General features: G+C 47.1%; 1 protein-coding gene across 3 annotated transcripts; it reads left to right on the top strand.

Annotated features, from left to right (window-relative positions):
- The first annotated feature begins 1,507 nt into the window (after positions 1-1,507).
- On the top strand, positions 1,508-21,960 carry LOC121309598 (arrestin domain-containing protein 1-like). 3 transcript variants are annotated; one of them, XM_041242599.1, is made up of 8 exons: positions 1,508-1,722; positions 12,767-12,877; positions 16,567-16,617; positions 17,942-18,096; positions 18,855-19,037; positions 19,403-19,579; positions 19,724-20,171; positions 20,561-21,960. In XM_041242599.1, exons 1-8 carry the CDS (start codon positions 1,605-1,607, stop codon positions 20,611-20,613), a joined length of 1,296 nt encoding a protein of 431 aa, XP_041098533.1. In that variant the 5' UTR covers positions 1,508-1,604; the 3' UTR covers positions 20,614-21,960. The 3 variants fall into 3 exon arrangements, with proteins under 3 accessions (XP_041098533.1, XP_041098534.1, XP_041098536.1); XM_041242600.1 differs by having other exon boundaries at positions 18,858-19,037; XM_041242602.1 differs by lacking the exon at positions 1,508-1,722 and adding an exon at positions 9,745-9,897.
- Positions 21,961-22,272: the final 312 nt, after the last annotated feature.

A 22,272-nucleotide genomic window follows, 5' to 3' on the forward strand; every position in this document is an offset into this window, starting at 1 on the left:
GTCAAATATTAATCTGTACAAAAAAAAAAAAACAACAAGTGATACAACGTATTAAATATTTCATTCTGGGCTGCCATTTGCAGGCAAAATTGCTGTCTCCGCAATGGAAATAAGACTCTGCTGTGCATAGCAGTTTGATCCGTTCCTGGTTTAACTCAGACACACCTGGGATGGGGGAATCTGCTGTGCAATAGGAGTGTTATTGTCACCCCTGCTTATTCCACACTCTTGTCAGCTCTTTCAATACCAAACTCAATATAAAGAGGATTATAAGCACCCAGCATCAGATCAGGTCACACCACAGTTATTAGAAATATACTGGAGTGTCTTTTTGTTTTTTTCAATGAAAATGGTCAGTCCTTTCGTATCCAGCTGATTATTTATAATAATAACAGCACCAGCACTGTCCAGCCTGGCAGGCAGCATTCCTGGAATCCCATTGGAATGACTTGCCTTTGACAGCTCAGGGAGGTACAGGAGAAGCAAGAGGGAGGGCAGTCAGACAGCAGCCTGGGAGCCCTGCAGAGAGTTCCACAACTCGCATTCCTGGAATCCCATTGGAATGACTTGCCTTTGACAGCTCAGGGAGGTACAGGAGAAGCAAGAGGGAGGGCAGTCAGACAGCAGCCTGGGAGCCCTGCAGAGAGTTCCACAAACTCACATGACTGACACTTAAGAGAAGTCCTGGGGAGTGGGAATCTGTGGCAAAGAGGGCTGTGTAGACTGACACGTGAGACGTGTTCCTTCTTGGGTACAGCTGGCCACCAAATCCACTGTCTTGCCTATCACGACTGAAACGAACAGGAAACAGGGAGATGCAGCTTTTATACGGCTCTTAACAATAACACCTCACCCCCGCAAGCCCTTCGTAGCTTTGTTGTAGTTTTCCAAACGTTTCGTTCACTGTGTCTTCAGCGCATTGCCTAACCCTCGGCTGCACGCATTAGTAATGTGTTGCAGCCTGCATAGTGCGGCATCACTGCAAGTGTAACCACACACAAGCTGCCAACGCACTACGCTTTTATTATGGCTAGCTGCTAATTAACATTGTCTGCCCGTCGCTTTGGCTCAGGCCATGGAGCAATCAGCAACGCCAGACCAGAGGCGGCATCTCCCCCCGCACAGAGAAGCTTAAACCCGGCACGTTTCCACTCAGCGTATCCTCTGAGGCCTCCTCCTCCGTGAACGAGTACTGTACATGCATTTTAATAATGCACGAAGGAATGCAGAAACCCTTCTTTGCCCTGCCGTGTATCTGTTCTGCAGCGTTAGTAAAACAGCCGAAGGCTGTAATTACATTGGGGTATCGATTGCTCAACTGCAGTGCTTTATTACGCATGCGATCTACGCTGTGCACTGAGTACAGTCTATCGAGTATCTGCACGTATACAGTATCGCTACAGAACTATTGTGTTATCCAAGCGTGAATCGTCACTGACTGTTTCCCAACCCTCGCCTGACGTCACGGCCCCGGCGAACGCGTCCGGCGAGCTCGCCGCAGGTGGGACCGATTCAGAGCAGCCTATCCGCTCAGACTCAGTCGCATTGCCGCAACTCGGGCGGTGTGCGCGGTGTACCGAGCGAGAGAGAGGGGGGAAGAAACCATGGGCAAACTGCACAGATTCGATATCAGTTTTAACAACAACAAAGTGGTGTATGGCCCCGGGGAGTCGATTTCAGGAGCCGTGAATATTTGCCTCAATAACCCCTTGCCGTTTAAAGGTAGGCGAGCAGCGAGAGCGTGTGCTTTGGGGTTTCGGTGCCGTCCAGAGCCGTGCTTCCAGGGCGCTGCGCCCCGAGAGCAGCGCTGCTTTGCGGTGCCTTCTCTGGAGCGGGGGTTTGGAAGTTCTCGACGGGACTGAGACGCTGGGAGTCGGGCTTGTTTGTGGAGGGGGCTGGGAACGACTTCAATCCCGTTAAAGGGTTATTTTACTGTTAAGTTATTAATGTGTTGCTTTATCTAAGGAACGTCGTTACGCAAACATGTTTTTTTTTTGTTTAGAATTTATATTTATATATATATATATATATATATATATATATATATATATATATATATATATATATATATGTTAAATGTAAGACCCCCTCGTTGTTCTTTAAACGATTCCTATTTTACACGATATATTTTATTGTCCAAACTTTTTAATAAACAAAGCCATATAAACTATTATAAAACGACCAAATGAATTCTATGTATTTAATATCCAGTTTTGTAGATAAACATGTTATATTGTGTGTTTCTGTACACAGTAGCTTTGCTTTGTTTTGGTATTTTCTGTAAAGCGCCACTATTATCTGTGTTTATTTATAATGTCAGGGCGATGCATTGACTCTCTTTGCACTGCTGTTTCTGTTGCTTGTTTTCAACTGTTTTAAAAGGAAGTGTTGGGGCAGTTATCCAGGAGCGCCGTGCGACACGGGTTACAGGAGACCACAGTGTTATACTGCCGGGGATACGTGTAACACTTGGGGTCGGGGGGGGGGGGGGGGACGACAAACCAGTCAGTGAAAATCATAAATAGCATTTTAAAAGCGTAGGCTATACTGAAGGAGTTGATGTGCCCGTGTTGCATGTGATGGGACCCTGACGCGGTCCTGACCTTGCCGCAGTGCATCTCAAACAGCCAGGCTCTGTTGTGCTTGCTTGGGGTATTCACTGCTCAACCTGCCGCCATCCAGCTAGCCACCAAAACACCACGCACGACGTATATATTTACAGCAAACATTATGCATTGAGACCTGTACATTTGGTAACACTGCTGCCCTGCATACAGCAGGTACAGTTCTAATAACTCGGAACTGCAGAGCAGAATCTACTCGAACACAGCAATATCTAAACAGGACTGGGGTCCATTTTCAGCTCTTCACTTCCAATGCCACCTTAAAATCAACTTCCAACAAATGACTTCAGTTGAAGACCCTGCGAGTCAATGAAATCAGCTTCAAATAAAAGCAGCTGAACGATCACAACAGTGCTGTCTCTCAAATATCCATTGGAACAGGAATTGACCCAGACCTGTATCCAAGACCAGTTGTGTTCATGTTTTCTGTGCAAGACCCTCGGGCTGTGTCATTAGTTACGTTAGGGTTGTCTTTTGGGCTGCTGGTTTTCATTTCAATCCCTGTCACTTAATTGAACCAGTTATTGGTTTAATTAGTCAGGATGAACAGGCGTTCCAGATCTTTAGCCAATGCTGATGTAAAGACTCCTGGAAAACCCGCTGGACACGGGCCCTCCAGGACCAGAATTACCTGACGATTTAATTCTGATGAAAAAACACAGAAGGAAAGATGTGACACAGTCTAGCCCCCCCCCACCCGTCCCCAATGAATACAGAACAAAGCCTCGTGCTTCTGTTCAGCTTTGTCGTTGGTGCCGTATGAAAGCAGGTGGAACTCAGGGAAAGTTCATGGCAGTTCAGCAGTGCAGCATGAAAGAGCTTTTGTCCACAGTGGAAAGAATAGCAGGCTGTTGTTACACAGGTGAGCTTTCAGCTGGCAAGCCTTGTGGAGGAAACCAGACCCGGGTTAAAAACTTCACTTAGAGGTGCGGAGCCTGGGTGCTGCGATCGAGCTGCAACCAGGAAGGAGGTCAGGTGACTAAGGAATGCAAACAAGTCGGACATCAGTTTCTTTGTTTAACCAAAAGTGCCTATAAAAACGCTAAACTGGTTTTGCAGTCGTGGCCGTGAACGGATATTGTCAGTACAACAGAGATGGAAACCAGACTCCCGTTGCACAGCAGTGTCACCCATTCCAGGTTTTAATACAAGCTTGACCAGCCATAGTGTACAGGTAACAAGCTCAGGTGTGTCTGATTTAAACTCGGGTAAAACCAGGAACGGATCACGCTGCTGTGCAATGGGAGTGGCGCTTCAGCATTCCATTTCTATTCTTGTCAGCAGGTCTGTGTTCTCCTCATGTGTCAGTCAGTTTGACTTTCTGCTTATTCAGTGGTGGATCAGCCACAGATGTTAGGGAGGCTTCTCTTCAAAACTTTACACGCTGTCAATGTGGTGCACGCAGTGGGGGTGAATGGCCCTGCTCCAAACTGAAATAATGCTAAGTGTGTTTCTACCACTTGCTTTACCTGAACAGGTGCTTGCTAATTGAATTGCTGTGCCGTGTAGTTTTTGGTTTAGCTGCAAGTGAAGAGTGTTTACTGTGTGCGTTGTTTACTGCTCTGACACCAACCGTTACATAACAATGATATCCAATAGCCTGTCATCAGCTGTCCTGTACGTATTCACTTCCCTGGAGCTTATTCCCCCTCATCATGCAGTAAAACTAAACTAGAGAATGACTTCAGGCCAGGCTCCGAGATCCCTAGGTGGTTTTTGGTGGCACTGTCGGGAGCTGTGGGCGTGTGGAGATAATCTTAACAAACATTTACACTTCTCCTTTGTGGCCAGGGAAATAGAATTACAAGGATTAGTGAAGTGAGCGTGACACAGCTGACTGTCGCTGTACAGCAGAGAGGGAGGGAGGGAGAGAGCAAAGCCACGGGATGCTGAGAGGTGAACATGATTGCGAGTGGATGTTGCTGCAGTGCCATGTGTAAACTGCTTTTCTGAAACTCATCCAGCAGGATGAGAGAGGGGGGGGGGGGGTACCGTTAAATTATATTTCAAACTGAAGGACGTGAGGCTCCTACTGCATAGCAGGCTGCTGAGTCATTCCTGCTGTTACAGTGTGCAGGGCTGGAGGCTAGCCCTGCCCCAGTCCTGCGTTTCAGGACCCTTCTGGTTTGGGTGCATCATTGAAATGACCAGGGCCCCAGGAGTCTGAACAGTCCTCTGCTCTGAATGAACTGGAAACATTTCCAGTCACAGCACGGCTCAGCCCCTCCTGGGTTTGGGGGTTTAGGCCAGTACTGCTCGCAGTGCCAGACTGTCTGCTGGCGTACAGATCTGGCAGGACCCTCCTTTCTCTCTAAAGCGGGTTGCTTACAGGGAAGCTCCGAACCCGTTCTGATTCCCAATGTGAAGTGAAGCTGCAGCTGCCTTTTAAGCTCAAGCAGCAATAGAACGCCATGGAGGTTGTTCTGTTTTTTTTTTAAAATTAAAATCCTGAAGATTTGAAGATGGAAATGGGGATTTGAAAACATCAAACAGTGACGTACGGTAGGTATCAAAGCGGTGATAACCCTTGAGTCACTGCATCAATAGAAATCTGTTTAAATAACGAAGGCTGGAAACGCTTGTGTAGTTAGGGTTAAGTTTGTAGTCCAGAGCTCAAGTAACACGGTGTTCCCCTAGCCAGTCTTTTGAGAAGTAAAAAGGTTGATCAAAGAGATTCTTTTTCCCTTTTTAAAGCAGAAGCAAAACCTGTGTAAGCATGACCTTCAAGAATACCCACAGTGGGGAAAAAAAGTCTGTCGCGTTAACCCAGTTGCAGAGGTGATGCAAAAAAGGACTGTTCTCGCTCGTGATTTCCTGTGATGCGTTTGATCTTTTTATGATGTAAGCCTTACATGTGACTAAGTCACATCACCGCCAGTCACAGGTGCCTGCAGATGCTGAGGCCCCACCCCTTCTGATGAGGTCAACAGGAATGGAAAGTTTTCTATTGTGCAAGTCGAGGGTAAACCTTCCCATGATTGCTGTTAAAAGCCTGGAGCAGTATGTGCCCACATGGAAACTGTTGCTACAAGTGGAGCCCAGAGCAGGGACCAGGTGTTAGCTTCTGCTTAACTGTCTTACACTTGAACCTAATGTGTGCCAGTCAGATAAGCCGAAAGCCACAGTCTGTATCGTTGAGAATCATGGGTGTGATAACTGCAAGAGAGTTGATAAACCCTGGGGATGTGCACAGACCTTGCAGGCTGTAGTTTGAGGTTGATGAGGTGCACACAGCACAAGCACGCAGGCTGCATTCTCAGAAAATAGTTTATCCCACTCTTCTGGATCAGGGGTGGGAATGCCTTGCATATCTCGCTCTGCGTCCCTCCTGGAACATTCCTCGCGTGCCGCAGGGTAGCAACTGTTTCACCAGCAGACAAAAATAAAAAGGTGATGTGTAGGGCTGCTAATGGCAGTTTTGATCAGTGATGTGTTGGAACTGATTAAAAGGCGTGTCTTCTCATTGTAACACAACATATTAACTTGGGTTTAGAAATCAGTTGAGGTCAGGGGCTCCCGAGTGGCGCATCCAGTAAAGGCGCATCCTCCACTCCACGCGATGCGCCTTTACTGGATGTAAGCCTATGGCAGCAACACGTTTCAGAGGACGTATGTTTCAGCCTCCGTTTCCCGAGTTGCTGGGGGGTTGCAGCGGTGAACCAGGATTAATAACACAATTGGCAATCTTAAATTGGGGAGAACTGGGCAAAAATTATTGGCAATGAAGGAATCAATCGAGTTTTGCACTGCAGCCAGAGTTAAGAAGCTAGTCCAGGGATTGAAGACCAGAGCGGTGTTCTGCATCATGCAGGCTAAGCCCTGTCTGGCCCGTCTCCTGTGATCTATGTGTGAGTCAGCTTGGCTTGTATAGAACTCTTTGACCTCTAGCCCGGTCTGTGAGCTGCTCTCTATACAGAGCCTGCAGGAGCTTGCAGAGAGGAATGACTGGAATTTCAAATCCTTTTTTTTTTTTCCTTTAAGGAGTTCTTTTGCTGACATTCCCAAGAAAGTAAAGATTCAAACTAGGCAGTTCAAACGTGACCTTGACTTGGTTTCAGACGGCATGTGCTCTGGGCTTCGTTTTACAAATTCATCTGAAATGCATGTCCATATTAAATGTGGATTTTGCACATGGTTTAGGGCAGTGATGCATTCTGTATTTAATAAGTGTTGCGTTAACTGCTGTGCTGCAGCTGTGGAGATGGGAAGGAAATTTAACATGCAAAGTGGTTGTTAATGAGATTGGTGCTTGTTTGTTTTCTTATATTGCAGGTATAGATTATTCTCCTTTGTAATCACTTGTAACTTGCTTGGTCACAAGTGAAGCTTTGCTACTGATTGCAAGCAGACAGACAGCACTGTGAGGTGTGTGTGGGTGCCTTTATTACCAAGCTTGATTTTCTTCCTCTTTCTTGGACATTCCCTGTGTGGGCATGTCAGCGAACAACAAGTGGAGCCCTCTGCTTTCCTGACATGGCGCCTGGCAGCACACGCTGATTACACGTTTTCATGGCCGAGCCTCCTGGATCACGCTACGCTTTGCTCCCCAAAGTTTTAAGACCTCAACAAAGCTTACAGTCTCTGTGATTTGACAGGCCAACAACAGGTTGTGAAGAGTTACAGTGTGTGTGAGATTTTAATTCATGTGCCAACAATGAAAAAAAGGGGGCCAGTCAGTCTTTGCCCCCCCCATAAACAACCCCCCCCCCCCCAAACAGAGAATTAATCAAACTTGTTTAAAGTTCTTCCGCCCATAAAGGGTTAAGTCTGACAGGCCTCTTTATCCCCTTCAACAACTGCTCCTCTTCCTGCCCGGCCTCCTTTCCTCTGCTTTATTGTTTGCTGCCGGGCGTTCATCCTGTCGGAGGTTGTTCAGAGTGTCAGATAGACACTGCGATGTTTTAATCAGGATCTGGCTTCATCTTCGCTGGCTTGCTTTGGGTCTGCTCCTCCTTGTGCTGTCTGAAATCACACGGCTATTGCATGCCAGGGGTTGAGTCATTTCCAGAGATGGTAATAAGGCTGCTATTGCACAGCAGTTTCATCCAGCCAGGGTTTTACTGCCAGCTTGATTAGCCACGGCAAGCTCATGTCTGCTTCATTAAACCCAAATTCAAACCAGGAATGGAGCAAACTGCTATGCAGTGGGGACCTTATTTCCATCCCGGCATTAACGATGAACTTCAATGAAAAGTTGGGTCTGGTTCATGGCTGGCATTTCTCTGAACGGCGTGTTCTTTTAGTTTCACAGGGGTGTGTGTGTGTGTTCTGGACAGGAAGGTGATGTCATACCTCCTCTATAACTCCGCCTAAGGACTAAGGCAACACCCTGAAAGATGTGGATTTTAAATTTGTTTCCAGAGAGCACAATGCTAAACTAATTCAGCTCTCTTGCACACAAAATGTCCTTCGCTGTTGCACGGGTGTACGTGCCAAGAAAACGCGACGTCCTTCTTGAGAAATCGGCTTTAGTCTCTTTTGTGCTTGGGTTCCTCTGCGGTGCAGTTAACATCCTTGCTTTGTTTAATTGCACTGGTTTCTTAAGGGCTGTGGAGTGTAGGCGGGGGTGGGGGGGTCTTGCTGTAATTTTTAAAACCCAGCTGTCCCATGTCTCAATCTGTCTCTGTAACGACCGTGTCGGTTCCCTGTTTCGCTCCAGCAGACGCTGGGCATGTATGCTGTTAACCCTGTGTTGCCCTGTGCTTTCCTGTTTGTGAGCTGGCACGTCTGTTTGCTTAAACCTGATCATGAAGATGAAGCCTACTGTAGCAATCTAGTAACCATAAAGGAGTGGTACTGAATCTGGTGACAGTGTGTGGGCATGCATACTGTATTCAGGATGGCTTTTTGTAATAGTGTTTCCTGCTGTTGCAAACGCTCCTTACAGTACGTATAGAAGATCAAGTAGAACTTAATTCTAGAATGAATAAAAAACCCTGACAGATCAGTGTGGTTTTGCTTCAAATAAATATTAACTGAGAACCTGCATGTGGTTTTAACAGCATTATGGGATGGCTTGCATCACCAGTTAAAGTTTTAATGGCTGCCGCTTTGGAAATCATGTTCACAACAGTTTTTTTTTTTTTTTTTTTTTTTTTTTTTTTTTTACATTTTGTTTCTGTCATAAAGCCTTGCTGTTTCATCTGTCGTTACCGGCTAAACCATCCCACTGCGTAGCAGTCTGAGCCACACCAGACTTTGACTATTTTGTTCACAGTGAAACGTGGAGTGATCCTAAACCCTTGGATTTGTGGTAAATGCCTGCATTGCTTCGGCCCCGTCTTGTTCTGCAATGAGAAATACTGTACGGTGTTTCTGTTCTTGGAGCAGGTGGGCTTGTTCAGTGTCTCACAATCGCGCTGGTCTGTACAGATCTTGCTCCTCGTTCTTTTCCCCCTAGCATTGGCTCTGGCTCAGCTGTTGTCGTGTCAGTTTGCCTGGCTGCTTGTTTTTGTGTTTGCCTTGCCTCGCTCTCTCCTCAGGTTACCGCTGTGCATGGTGAGTTTCAGCAGATCGGCCCTCTGGTATTGAGCTCCATAGCATTCCGCTGAAACAAAAAAACAAAAGCGTGTTCTGAAGTCTCGCTTTGTCATCTGAACAGTATGCACTGTCACCAACAGGCAGTCAAACAAAAGCAATCGTCCAGCTATTACTGGCAGCTGAGCGGTCTGATTTTCACATGAATCATGTACTGTACCACTCCCTCCTCTCTCATTTAATCTGTTCCTTACTTTAACACCCAGGACTCCACTCCATGATTCCGCTCCAGCCCAGCTCTTTGTTCCAACCGTTTTCTTAATTATTAAATTGAATAAAAAACAAGCACTCGATAAACCAGGGAATGGAACTGCAGCAGCAAGTACTTTTTGCACCACAAAAGATCAATTGAGACCTCTAATTTATTTTTGAAATGGAGCCCTCGGTGCCCTGCTGTCTGCTAGTAAATGGCTTGGATGGTAGACAAGCACAGAACTGAAGCTTTGTGTGACAAACCCCCCTTTCTAGCTGGGACAGGCTTGCCAGTCTATTTCAATTACAGTTTCAGGGACTTCCAAAGCCTTGCTGGTTTTGAGTTTGGAAATGCTGGGAAGTCCTGTGCACAGCTTAGGGAGCAGCCTGGGATCAGGTACCTGCGGGATCAGCGGGAACAGAAGCAGACAGCAGGTGTCCAGCGCAATGAGACCGCTCCCCACCCCCAGCTCTTCCAGCTCCTGTACCAGCTGTGCAGTCGACTCTCACTAATCCGCACCAGTTGGCACGGACCCCTGTTCAGGTTAGTGATTCATTCCGAGTCACTGATAAGGATCTGCACCAGGTTTTAAAATCTGCATGTGTTTCATGTAGCATTCCTCTCTGGTGATTTATAAGGTGTTTGAAATAAATAAACACGCATGCAGGTTAGAAGCACTGCATCGCAGTCACCGGAGCAAGAAACAGCAACGCTCTGTATTGCTCTTGCAAAGTTCTTAACTCCTGCAGTGCATGTGTGCACGTGAGCTCCCCTCCCAGACTTGGCTCGTGGAACAGGCCATGCTTTATCTACGTGGGAGTAAGGAAATGGACCGATGAAACCAGCGGGGGTGTCTCTTCTAATCAGGACAGAGGTTACTTGGTTCCCCTGACTTCAGATTTGAACTTTGTACAGCTTTTTAAAACTTATTTCTTTGAGTTGGAATGCCGTACTGTAAGCGCACGCACACTTCACTGGTGCTCTTGACTGCAAAGGCTTGATCAGTTCACCTTTGTGGTGCTTTGCATACATGAACACCACTCCCACGCATTCAGCGGTGCAGTGGGATCCACCAGTCAGTGTGGCTGTGAGTGGAGGAGCTTGTTTAGTTTCACCCATGCGCCTGTGCTGCGTTGGTTCAGCACTACCCTGCACCTCCCAACTTGCTATTTTTAGTTAAAGCCTAAAGCATTAAAAAGATTAACTGAAATGCATTTGCAAGTCCCAGTAAAGATGCAGCTCATCCTTGTTTTGTAGAGCTTGATTTATGAGTGTGTTTTGGCAGCTTTTCATGAATACAATTAAGCAGTGCTTGAGAGAAATACACAAGAAGCCTGATCTGCCATGATAGTGGAAGATAGCTGCTACACAGTAAGGGGGATGCAGAGAGGCTTTCGGCTTCTGGATTAGATGCTGTAAGACTGAAGCACGTGGGGTCCTGAAAGTGTTGGAGGGGTGGAACGAGGGCAGCAGTAAAGACTCGGGGCGTGGTTCTGGGCTTCTCCTGCACTCTCTGGCTGGAGGTCAGTGCTCTGGACCCTATTGATATTTTTTTTTTTTTTTGTGGGGGGGGTCACAGAAGAGCATACAAAGCGGCACAGTATATATCAGTCAATAGGTGGCACTGCATGTCAGCAGATACTACCCATCCAGTTCCTAAGTCATGCATGAAGCTCAATAGAAGGGGGGTGTAGTTCACAAAAAAAGCACCCAGCTGACACGAAAAGCCAACAGCTTTTACTGTGGTTGAAAAGAAAGGTTCCTCTGGGTTTATTTTGGATTTGGAAAACTGTGAAATGAGCAGGAGGTGGTGTGAAAGGGGAAAGTCCACAGTGCGTTCCTAATGCATTCTTCTGTACATTAATTGCCACGTTCCCGGTTTCTGCCCCCTCCCTGCATCGAGCACGGTTGTTGTTGGTTAAGGCGTGTTTTAAGACGGTGAGGTTGCTGTGCCGTACTCGGTACAACACGGTAACCTTGGATACGGTGATACGTCACACCACTGATTGTACAAGCCTGGCATCTGGGATAGTTATTAATCCTCACCAATTGTAATCTTCCATTGAACTACAGGAACGCCCTTTTAAATCATTGCAGGATTACACATTTTTATTGCACGGGCGTGTGTTTTATGACTTCGGAAGATTATTTCTTTATCAAGTCCGAGTCCTATCGTTGCACCTGTGTGTGTGTTGAAGGCGTGGGTTTTGCAGCCCGCTATGTGATTTGGTTTATTTAGTATTTTGTTGGTAACTTGCAGTGTGTAAATCCCTGTGTTCACTTTGTAGAAAGGTTGTGGGTCAGGGTTGGGGTGTGTGCAAAGCGAATGTTTTGGGTCACGCAACCTCTCGCCGTGCTGTTGATGCTGAATCATTGGGATTCTTTGAGGCCAGACACTAGGAAACGGGCGCCGATGGGCTGAATGGCGTTAATGTTCTTCTGTTCTTGTGAATGGCTCCAGTGTGAGAAGCGAGCTTTGCTTATTTGTTTTGTGTTGGTTACGATCAGGATGTCTTGGGTTGACTTGACAAGTGATTCCGGCTTGACATTTTAAAAAGCGGGTTTCTAAGTGAGGGAAATGTGCACAGTCTCTGTAACCCAAGACTGGAATGAAGAAAGATGGATATCTGCATTGCAGGTTAATAGCATGAACTTGAGATTTAAAGACACCCCCCAATAGGGTGAGAGCTGGGAGTGTCAGGATGAGGGCTGATGGATTACATTTGGTATTCATTAGGCATCAGTCAGTGTGACTAGCGGCACAGAGCTGAGAGTCAGGGTTCTGTGTGCAGTTACTCTGCTGAATGTTTAAACCGCGTGTGTCCTTGGGTGGCTCAGTGGAGACGTGAGCGCTTGTCTTTTAGATCCTGAAGTAAATCCCTATCCAGGCATGACTGTTTGTGGGCTGCTAATGTGATCATTTCAGGTCTGGGTCTATTCCAGGTTGGCAGGTGGTTTGTAACAAACTGCGTGCTTTTACCGTGACACATTCTGCTGTTATTGGAATAAAAAATACTTCTGAATCTAATCTGGGGGAGGGGGATGCGATCAGAAAAGCTGCCCCTTTCGCGTTCTGATTGCATGGAGTGACTTTTCTAGCTTCTGTTACTTTAATTCCACTGTACAGCGACTGCGATAGCAGAGGAAACAGCTAGGGAAGAGGGTAGTAATGACACCACCAGTAAGTGTTCAACTCCTTCAGCACGGAGGTACTGTACAGAAATGCATTGTGATCACTGCTGTATAGAAGATAATGAAATCATGCTTATTGTTATAATTCAGCTCCATTACATAAAGGAAGGAAGGAATTGCTTACAGCCAGTGTAAAGAAATGGCTGCAGCTCACAAGTGCTGTACTGTAGTCCTGTTAATCTGCAGAGTGATTAATGTGAACCTGCTTCTCCTTTTCCAGCCATTAAAGTGAACTGCGGGGGATTGTGTGGCGTGTCGAGCAAGATGAACGACACCTCGTGGACAGTGGAGGAGCCCTACTTCAACAGCACGCTGACACTGGCAGACAAAGGTGAGGGCGGGGGAGAGGGGCGGAGAGGAGGGCTTGGGGAGCAGTGCTAGGCTGCTGCATGACTCGGGTCTGGTCTGAGCTGCACTGTTGGCAAAAGTTTTACCAGCCAGCATTAAGGATTAGTCAGTTCCAGACTTGATCTTGTTTTCCGTGCATGGAATATGTAAACAAGAAACCAGCCTGCGAACATGCTTTTCAGGCTCTCTGTCACAGCAGTAGGTTTGCTAATGCTCAGAAGACTTCATGCATCGCTACCTGCTGAATCAGTCTCTCCGGAGATGGAGTCGCTTGTGATTGAATGTCTATTGGGAGTGCATCAGCACAGCTCTGCTAATAGGGGACTGTCAGGAGTGGCAGCTCCATCGGGGCAGCATCACACAAAGCAGGGCTCTCAGCATCTAGGCAGGTGTTTGAGCACCCTCCCCTCCCTGTTTGAACAGAGCACGTGGGAGTCCAAGAGCAGATCTGGGGCCCCCCAAAAGCATCCCCCACAAAGACTGTGTTTAGGGCAGCGCGGGGTGTTCCAGGGTAAATGTGACACATGTGCTTCCGTAATCCCCATCCCATCACCTGGGATGCACATCCCAGGTGATGGTGACACATAGCAAGTCCCCAGCAAATAAACGGCAACTTTGTACAGCCAGGACACAGCCATGCTCTTCCCTGACTGTGTGACTCTCACTGCCTTTACCAGGTGCGCCAGTCCGAGTGCCCCGAGGTGCAGCTTTCACTGCAAGCCTGTTCTTGCCAGTGCTTGGCAGAGTCCAGCAGTTGAATAGCTGTTGGTGACATGTTGGCACAGTCTCCTGATCCCTGCAGTGAAATCCTAACCAGCTGACCCAGTTTTCAGAGCCTCGGGCGGCAGCACCCTGGTAAAGCAGCGCTATGGTATCTCTTTCAGAGCGGCCGCAATTCGAGCAACAATGAGGCAAATGTGTCGAGTCAGCAGAGCCTCCTGGAATCCACCCCTGGTGTTGTGTGGGTTAATGTCACAGTGGCTGCATTGTGTGTCCAGCAGTACGCTGGACACTTCATTACATCGTCCAGACACATGGCATTTTCTTGATCAGCAAGAGACCGTTTTAATATACAACGTGCTGGAATGGAATTAGTTTGTGATAAAGTGGAGCAAATGCCCAGTGGGTTTCAATACTGCTGGAAAGTTTTTGGGGGAGAAGTTTTGCCTGCTCCTCTCAGTGATATGTTTCAGTCTTGCTCAGAGCTGCAGCAGGGCTATACAGTTTGCTTGGTGGTTGACAGTGTTTATAAAGCAGGCGTGCTGTCAGCCGAGACCCCCCCCCCCCCCACCGCCTTGTTTACAGGATGCTGAGTTAATCAGAGAGAAAATAATGCACAGCTGCAGTTTGAGCTTAAAAGTATTTGAAAAAGTGTGGGGGATTCTGAATTGGCTTGCATTCAGATACCACAGTGTACAGCTATGTACCCATGACTGATTCACTTCACTCTGCACAGTCAGCCTTGGATTTCTCCATAAAGATACCTGATCCTGACATTAGAGCTGCTCTCATTCTTCATGGCAAACGCACGCTTCTCTCTCATTATTTATTCAGCACACCTCTCGCCGCTCCTGTAGTTCTTTCTATTCAGTGCAGAGAATCTCTTCATCGGGTGAAGAGACCGTGTCCGGCTGCGTGGCTCGTGGTCCACTGGGCTCGTTTCAGATGTGAGCTGTGGCCTCCAGGATTGAATTGTTTTTAAAAGCTTGTGCTGTGCCTCCAAGCCTCGTCCAGAGAGCCCGGTCTCCTCCTTATGTATTTCATTCTGGGTTTTTTTATTAGATAACACTGCTGTGCAGTTTCCGCTGTAGCTCCTGTGCTGTTTATAAATGGAAGCTGCTTAGTCTTGTGGTCATTGTGTAACAGCCACAGCTTATTGTCAACTCTCATCACATGCTCGATTTCCCCCCTTCAAATGTTTTTAAACCACATTTTCAGAGCCTGATAAAGCAGCAGTAACATGATCAGTTCAGGCTCGTATTTATTAGAGGAAAATACACTTGCAAAATCACCAAGTTTACACTGGCTTTAACCAGCTTCAACTTAGTAAAACTATTTCATAATGAGCACTGCTATAACATTAAACTACTTCATGTGTTTTTAGCTTAGGTTATGTAAAGCAAGGTTATTTTAAAGAGCTGTAGATTAATTTGTTCTAGAATATAAAAAGAGAAATCCCTATTTGTTTCATTTATTTTAAAATCCTGCCCCCCTTCCCTGCTCTCGTTATCTTTTTGAAAAAGGAGTTCTGAAGAATTTCAACATTCAGAACGAAAGAACTCCGCATTTGCAAGTAAGAAGGAAGTAAGATAGAAAAAAGCCCCAGATGTTCCTTAAACCTTGCGTAGAGAAGACTGGCTCGCTAGTGCATGCCCTTGAACAAAGCTAACAAGGAAAATAGAGACAATATTTTTTTGTAACATCGTACTTTTATGAAAATCAACCAATATTGAAGCCACAGTGAAGCGTCGTGGATGCAAGGTTGTCATCAGCATTGCTTCTCCTAATTCTGCTTCACTGACTCGTTTGTCTGGTCGCTGTTTTAGGGAATTTCCAATCACGAAGCTGCCGAGTACAGCGAGTTGTTCCCAGGAGACCTGTCGCCCTGCGGTCTGAAATCTGCATTGCACAGTATAGACCGTGTTTAACAAAGGGTGCAATCTGAAATCTTCCATTCTGTCTAGGAATGGCAGTGGTTAAACCCAGAGCCCTGCCTTGTTGTAATTCCTGTGCAGAGTCAGAATATGTAGCCTGACTTGTGTATTTTACCCGAACCCTTGCCGAGTTTAATTGCAGCACAATCTTCTCTTTTCAACCCAGTAGACACTCATGGGGGTTGAACTTCCATGACAAGGAGTCAGTGTTTCTCCATGGCTGTATTCAGAGTAATTCCTTTTCAAAATAGAGAGTTTAGAAAGAACAGTGAGGATGTATTTGATTTAAATAAAATGTGCTATGCTCTCCCTCTCTGCGGCGTTCGATTTGAACGTATAGCCGTGTGTGTGTGTGCCGACCCACAGTGAAACTGAGAGGCTGTGTCTCTCAGGATTCATTTCCGGGATACAAAAAGAAATGAATGAATAATTAATCTGGTAAAGAAACTTGTTTGAAACGCCAGGGATAAATCAGTTTGTATGTGCAGAGGGAGGAGGCTAGGCTACTGTATGACGAAACTTGAAAGCTAGATAGATAATAATAAATGTGTCAGATCTGAAATAGATATAGGTAGTTATTGCAGGAACTGTTTAGCTAATGGGCTGGTCTGCTATTGACTGCGAGGGCAGTACAGCTTCACCACAGTCACATTGCAGAGTCTCTCCAGCCATGACCCCCTGAGCTCTGCTGGGACAGTGGAACACACTTCATACAGTATTAATGCCATGGATGGAAATATTTAGAAAATAGAAATTGCACCGGCGCCCCACGCAGTCTGTGCATGCTCTGTGTCTGATCTGCCGGTCTGGAGCAGCTGTGAAAGGTTTGCCGCATAAACCTGGTTTTGCAATATCTGCAGTTTTTGGTTTCTTTAAAACAACACGGGCCAGGCTAATGCTGTTCTTCTTCAAACGGGTTACTTTCACTGCAGTGCTGTGCAAGACTCTTGCTGTTTGTGTTTAAGTGAATGGGGATGGTAGGATGCTAATGGCAAACTGTTTTTCTTGTGTTTCCCAGGCACTCTTCCTGCAGGAGAGCACACCTACACATTCCAGTTTCTACTACCAGGTAAGATACTAAACGCAACTCCCTTTGTATTGAATAGAGGGCTAGTGTTGCCTGATGGTTAAGATTCACTGCATGTATGTTGTGGATTTCTAGTTGGTATCAGTGGTCCTCTTAGCTTGAACAACTTGGCCACACTGCCTCCCTCAGCAGCAATCCTGATTGCGTTGTATTTATGAACTGAATTCCTCTCGCAGCGAGCAGAGCCACTCGGTCAGTATTTTTCTGTGCGTTGCAGAGTGCAGTGTTTGATTGCATTTGTTGTGTGACGGAAGCCTCTTTGCTAAAATACCGGGAGGTTGATTGACCTTTTAATACTGAGCAGTGCAATTCAGCGACCCCAGGGGTGATTTTGATTGATTTTAAAGTAGGTATATTATTGAGGATGCATTTTCCGCTATGTTGCTGCTATGGTTGCGTCCTGAGTCTGTTTTGTTGTGTGGAGCTGCAGCGGAAGAGCTGTGTTATAACAGTGGCCGTCTGTTAAAAGCAGGACTGTTGGAAATGCTTCAGCCAGCGCCCAGCCCTTTTCAGAGTTCTCTTTCTGAACTGAGAAACAGCCAGAGATCAGTGCAGGCTGTCCAGCCTGTGGTTCAACACCCCCTCCTACGCCTGGCTTGAGTCCCCCTCTCCCTGCGCCCCACGCTCTGTTTGCACAGCCGCAGTCAAGCTGGGATCTGACTTGTGAACACGAGACTGATCAGAATTATGAAAGTGAATACTGTTCCAAAGCACACCTTACTAAGTGCTGGACAAACATGCATGCAGTAAGCCTGTCTCTGATTGTCTAGTTACTGTGCATCGCGTGTTCAAGGCTGCTGATCAGTGGGAGTCTTGGCTTCCTTGATGTCGGTGAGCAGCAATGAGTTTCAGCTGTACAGCCGTCGCTCCTGTTGCAGCTTCAATGCTCCTTTTTTAAAGGGTTAAACTCTGCCTGACTGAGTCAGCTGCCAGTTTGCTTGCTTGCATTAATCCTGGCTCAAGCCTTGCGTTGCTGATTTATGCCCACATAAATACTGCAGATTTTTTTTTTATTTGAGTGGCACAGGTTTCGTACAGTACCGCACCAAGACCAGACTCTGCTTGGAGAGTGAATTCTTAGAAACTGTGTTCTGTGTTGGGTTTTAAGCAGGCTATTTTTAGTCTTGATTCCATTGTTAGTCCACAAGCAGTTGACTCCCCCTATTCAGTTTTAAAGTGCTTTGTGACTTCATGTGTTTTCAATATTTCATGCATGACAGGGTTAATGCAATCTTGAATGAACCCCTTGGTTCCAGTCCTTTTTAGGGTAACGAATCGCTCGTCTCTGCTCCTCTCCTCTCCTCAGTCTCTGCCCCGACCTCGTTCGAAGGCTCGTTTGGGAAGATCATGTACCGCATGAGAGTGGTGATTGACACGCCTCGCTTTGCAAAGGACTACAAGGTCGAGAAGCCCTTCTACCTGCTGAGCCTGCTCAACCTCAATGAGGTCCCCAATATCGAGGTGAGGGAAAGGGCTTTAAACATACCACACAGCGCTTCTCTATGGATGCTGGTGGGTTACAACCCAGTGCTACCTGGGCGGTAAGCAGCAGTATCTGTGTAATCAAGCAGAGGAAGCAGCGTGAGGTCCAGCTGCTTGGGAAAACATGCTTGAATTACCCAGACTGCAATGGTGTCCCACGAGCTGTAGCCCTTCACACTCCAGAGTGCTCATGGAGTCCTGTACAGTGTAGAACTCCTCTCTCTCGCTCTTACAGTAGTTCTTTGAAAGATTTAGTACAGTACTCGTTTTGCAATTTGCTAATTGACAAATTGGTGTTGATTCCTGGTTAGACCATGTTGAGTTGACAGTAAATTGTATACGTACCTCACTGCGTGTAAAACATATAGTGAAATATCAAGGTACCCCTGTATAGATTACAATTCAGTCTCCTGTTTCAATGCTGGTACAGTATATTAACTGCTAGTGTAACATTTCTATTTTTAAAAACGATGGTTCAGTTTCCTGTGTCCATGGATGTAGATTTAAGAGTCTGAGTCCTGCTGCCCGAGTGCGGCTTTACCTGGGGGTGGTTACTGTTGATCTGACTGGCCTGAACCGCTTTCCTGCCTGCCTGTTTGACTCGGAGGTTCTGGACTACCTGTCACGCTGGTGCAGAGACGCTATTTTTGGAACCCATGAATGAGTGATGAGGAATGGGAGAGCTGACTGCTCTGTACTGGGGTGTCAGCCTGTCCTTTTTTATTTCTCTTGCACAGCAGCCCAGCACAGCCACCACCACGAAGAAGTTCAGCTACCTGCTGGTGAAGACGGGCACGGTGACACTGACAGCGAGCAGCGACCTGCGAGGGTACGCCCCGGGACAGGTGATCAAGCTCTCCACGGAGCTGTACAACAAATCAGGCAAGGACACGGGCAGCATCATCGCCAGCCTCATCCAGGTATGGGGAACACGGCTTCAACGACCTTCGTGTGGGATTTTACTTTGGGGCATTTTATCTGTAACTTCAAAGCACTCGAAGAGAATTGCAAAGTAAAACCAGAAGGAGCTAAGTGAAGGAGGCGTTTAATATCTGGGGCTGAATTTTAGTTTGCTCAGTCAATTTTAAGGTAAAACTTATGTTGGTTGAAATGTTTGTCTGTGCAACTTGATTACCAATTTTGAAATTCTTAAGAAAATTCCTAGTCTGTGACTGTGAAGGGCAGTGTACTGCCTCCTAAGGGATGTTGCTTCAGTCACTTCAGGACACACTATACTAACCCACCCTCCCTGATCCCATGTCCTGCTGCTTCGTTGCTCCCGCAGAAAGTGACGTACAAGTCGAAGCGGGCGATCTATGACCTGCGCACCATCGCGGAGGTGGAGGGGGCGGGGGTGAAGGGTGGGAAGAACGCAGAGTGGAAGGAGCAGATCATCGTGCCCCCCTTACCCCAGTCTGATCTGAGGGGCTGCACCCTCATCGAGATCGACTACTTCATCCAGGTGAGCAAGTCTTTCCATACACTGCCTGCGCTGGGTTCTGTGCTGGTGAAGTCGACACCGTGGACCGATATTCTGGGGTGCGGTGCCGAGCTCCTCCTGTTGCATTCATGTCCTCACGTTCCTGCTCTCTTCTCGGCTCTGCAGGTTTCTTTGAAGTATCCGGAGGTGCAGGTGACGTTACCCATCTACATTGGGAACATCTCCATCAACAGCCCCCCCATCACCCCCTCCTGGACCCCCAGGCGTGCCGCCCCGGTCGCCCCCAGCGTGACCCCCAGCGCCCCTCCAGTGGAGAACGACCTGGCCAGCGGGATGGACAGCGAGGAGATCCCCACCAAGAGCCACTCCCAGCAGCAATCCTACGGAGACCAGCCCCTGCCCGCCTTCTCCCCCAGGTCCTTCAGCTACGCCCCGGGCCTCAGCTTCCCCGAGCACTCTCAGCCGGACCCCAGCGGGACCTCCACCGGGCCTCTCTTCTGTGTCTCCACGGGGTCCACCATCCCGTATTTCACTGAGGGAGCCGCAGCACCCGTCCCGACGGCCTGTCCACTGATCCTGCCTCCCGAGTACAGCACCTGGGGTCACCCCTACGGTGAGTCAATGGATTGGAGCCACATGGCAAAGCTCGTGCAAGGTGGCTAGAAGTTCTAGTAAAATTAATAAGTAAAATGTATTGTGCATGTTATATTTACACAATAAAGCAATGCATTTAATACTCTGATGACAATAACAGTAAAAGCCTGGGCTCGGCTGGGATGCAGCTTTATTCATAATTAAGGCTGTGGGTTGTTTTTTTTTCACAGTGAGCACAGATTTCACGATTTCTATGAAATTTGTTGTGCAAACTGTAGAGAAACAATGATCAATTTTGAAAGTGGCTACACTGTTTTTTTCTGTTAAGACCGTTATGCGCTGTGAAAAAAAAAAAAACAGCCCAATTAATGAAGTCTCTGGTTAAACGAGCAGCTTATCTCTCCACAGAGTCTCCTCCATCCTACGAAGACAGCTGCAGCAGCAACGCTGACGGGAAATAGAGTCGGAGAGGGGTCCCTGTCTGGAACAGCACAGCACACAGTGACACGGCAGCCTGCCTGCCTCCCCACCGCTCAACTGCACTCAGAGGCATTTCATACATTCTTCATATTTTTACTGTTCTTGGAAAAGGGATCACTGTTTCTCCCTGTCCTTCGAATAACGTTTTATCAGACGAGAGAGAGAGAGAGGAGAGACTATTGTAATAATAATAATAATAATAATGATGATAATCACCTGTATTTCTTGGTGGGTCTACTTGGGCTCCAGTCCTCGGATAGTCCTCAGTGCTGTATACCTGGATAAACCGTGTTCAACTCAACTCTGGACCCGAGATTTTATAGATAGATACTTTTCTAGTTGTATTTGTTTGAATACTAGCATCTGTGATGCCTTAAACAGAAATACTACTGACTCTGCATCGCGTCTCCTTTTTTATATATCACTACCAAAGCTGGCCTTTTACACCCGGTGTCAAAACGAAAACGTGCTAAAACATAAAACTAAACCAAAAAAGAAAAAGGGGGTGGGGGGGTTGGGACGTCAAATGAGAACTTGGGAAGGTCGCCTCCTGGGTCTGAGCTGCGGAATATTCCAACGACGCGGATTACAGAACAAAACGAGTGCGAGACTACGGGAGGAAAGCAGGCGTCGGGGAAACGTTCCTCTTCTGTGCTCTTATGGAGTTTCGGGTTGTGATCTCTGGAGCATCTGCAGTGCAGCTCTTTGGACGGGGAGGGCGACTGCAAACACAGCGCCTGTTGAGAATGTGCTGCAGCACAAGGGGTGGCAAGGGTTAAACTGAATCACTTTACACAAATATCTAGCACTGACCCATTCATTACTAGCACAGCACTGGTCTGTCAGCTCCTGGGTACTGTAAGTATGCACAATACCAGACTGACATACAGTATAACATCTGCACAGCCTGAGCTCCGTGTCTTGTATTCATCGGCCATTCGTAATACTGCAGATAACCCCCTGCCTGCCTCCCGGATGAATTGTGTACCGTCATGGCAAGAGATGAGATACCAGGATAAGGAGCTGACAGAAGGAAGAGAGAGGGGAGGCTTCTTTTGAAGTTGCTGCAGTTGGAAGCCGCAGCCCTTCCTCCCTATCTGAAGGGCGCCTGCTTGTTAACATCACTGATGCAGCTATGGTGCCCGTGTGCTTTACAGAGTGTCATCGACTGAGCCCTGCAGTGCGTCGCAGCACAGAACGGAGCTGCCTGCTGTCCCTTCCTCGTCCTTGATTAATGGGGTTCACTGGGAATCTTGGAAGAGCGCTGAGCCGCTGCCCACGCTAATGCCTTACTTACGTGATTGTTTTTCTGTTGAATGTGTTTTTTATTCTTTAAAAAGGGAAGGTCATTGATTTGGTCTAAACGGTATCGCAGCACCAGTGTCTCTTGGGACTGCAAGGTGTTTATGGTGGAGAGAGACGATGGCTATGGGACACACTCATGCACTTGGGATGACTGTGTAAGGCATTAGGGGTGAAATGAATCTGCAGATATTCACACGTTGATATTCTTGAATTAGGCTATGCTCTCCGCACAGTCAAGGGTTAAGTCTGCGCCTTTGATTTCGTGCACTATTTTAAAGCGGCATTAACTGCTTTGCAATCAAACTATGCAACGACACAGCACCTGCCGTCATCTT

The sequence above is a fragment of the Polyodon spathula genome, unplaced genomic scaffold (assembly GCF_017654505.1).
Source record: "Polyodon spathula isolate WHYD16114869_AA unplaced genomic scaffold, ASM1765450v1 scaffolds_1409, whole genome shotgun sequence".
NCBI lineage: Eukaryota > Metazoa > Chordata > Actinopteri > Acipenseriformes > Polyodontidae > Polyodon > Polyodon spathula.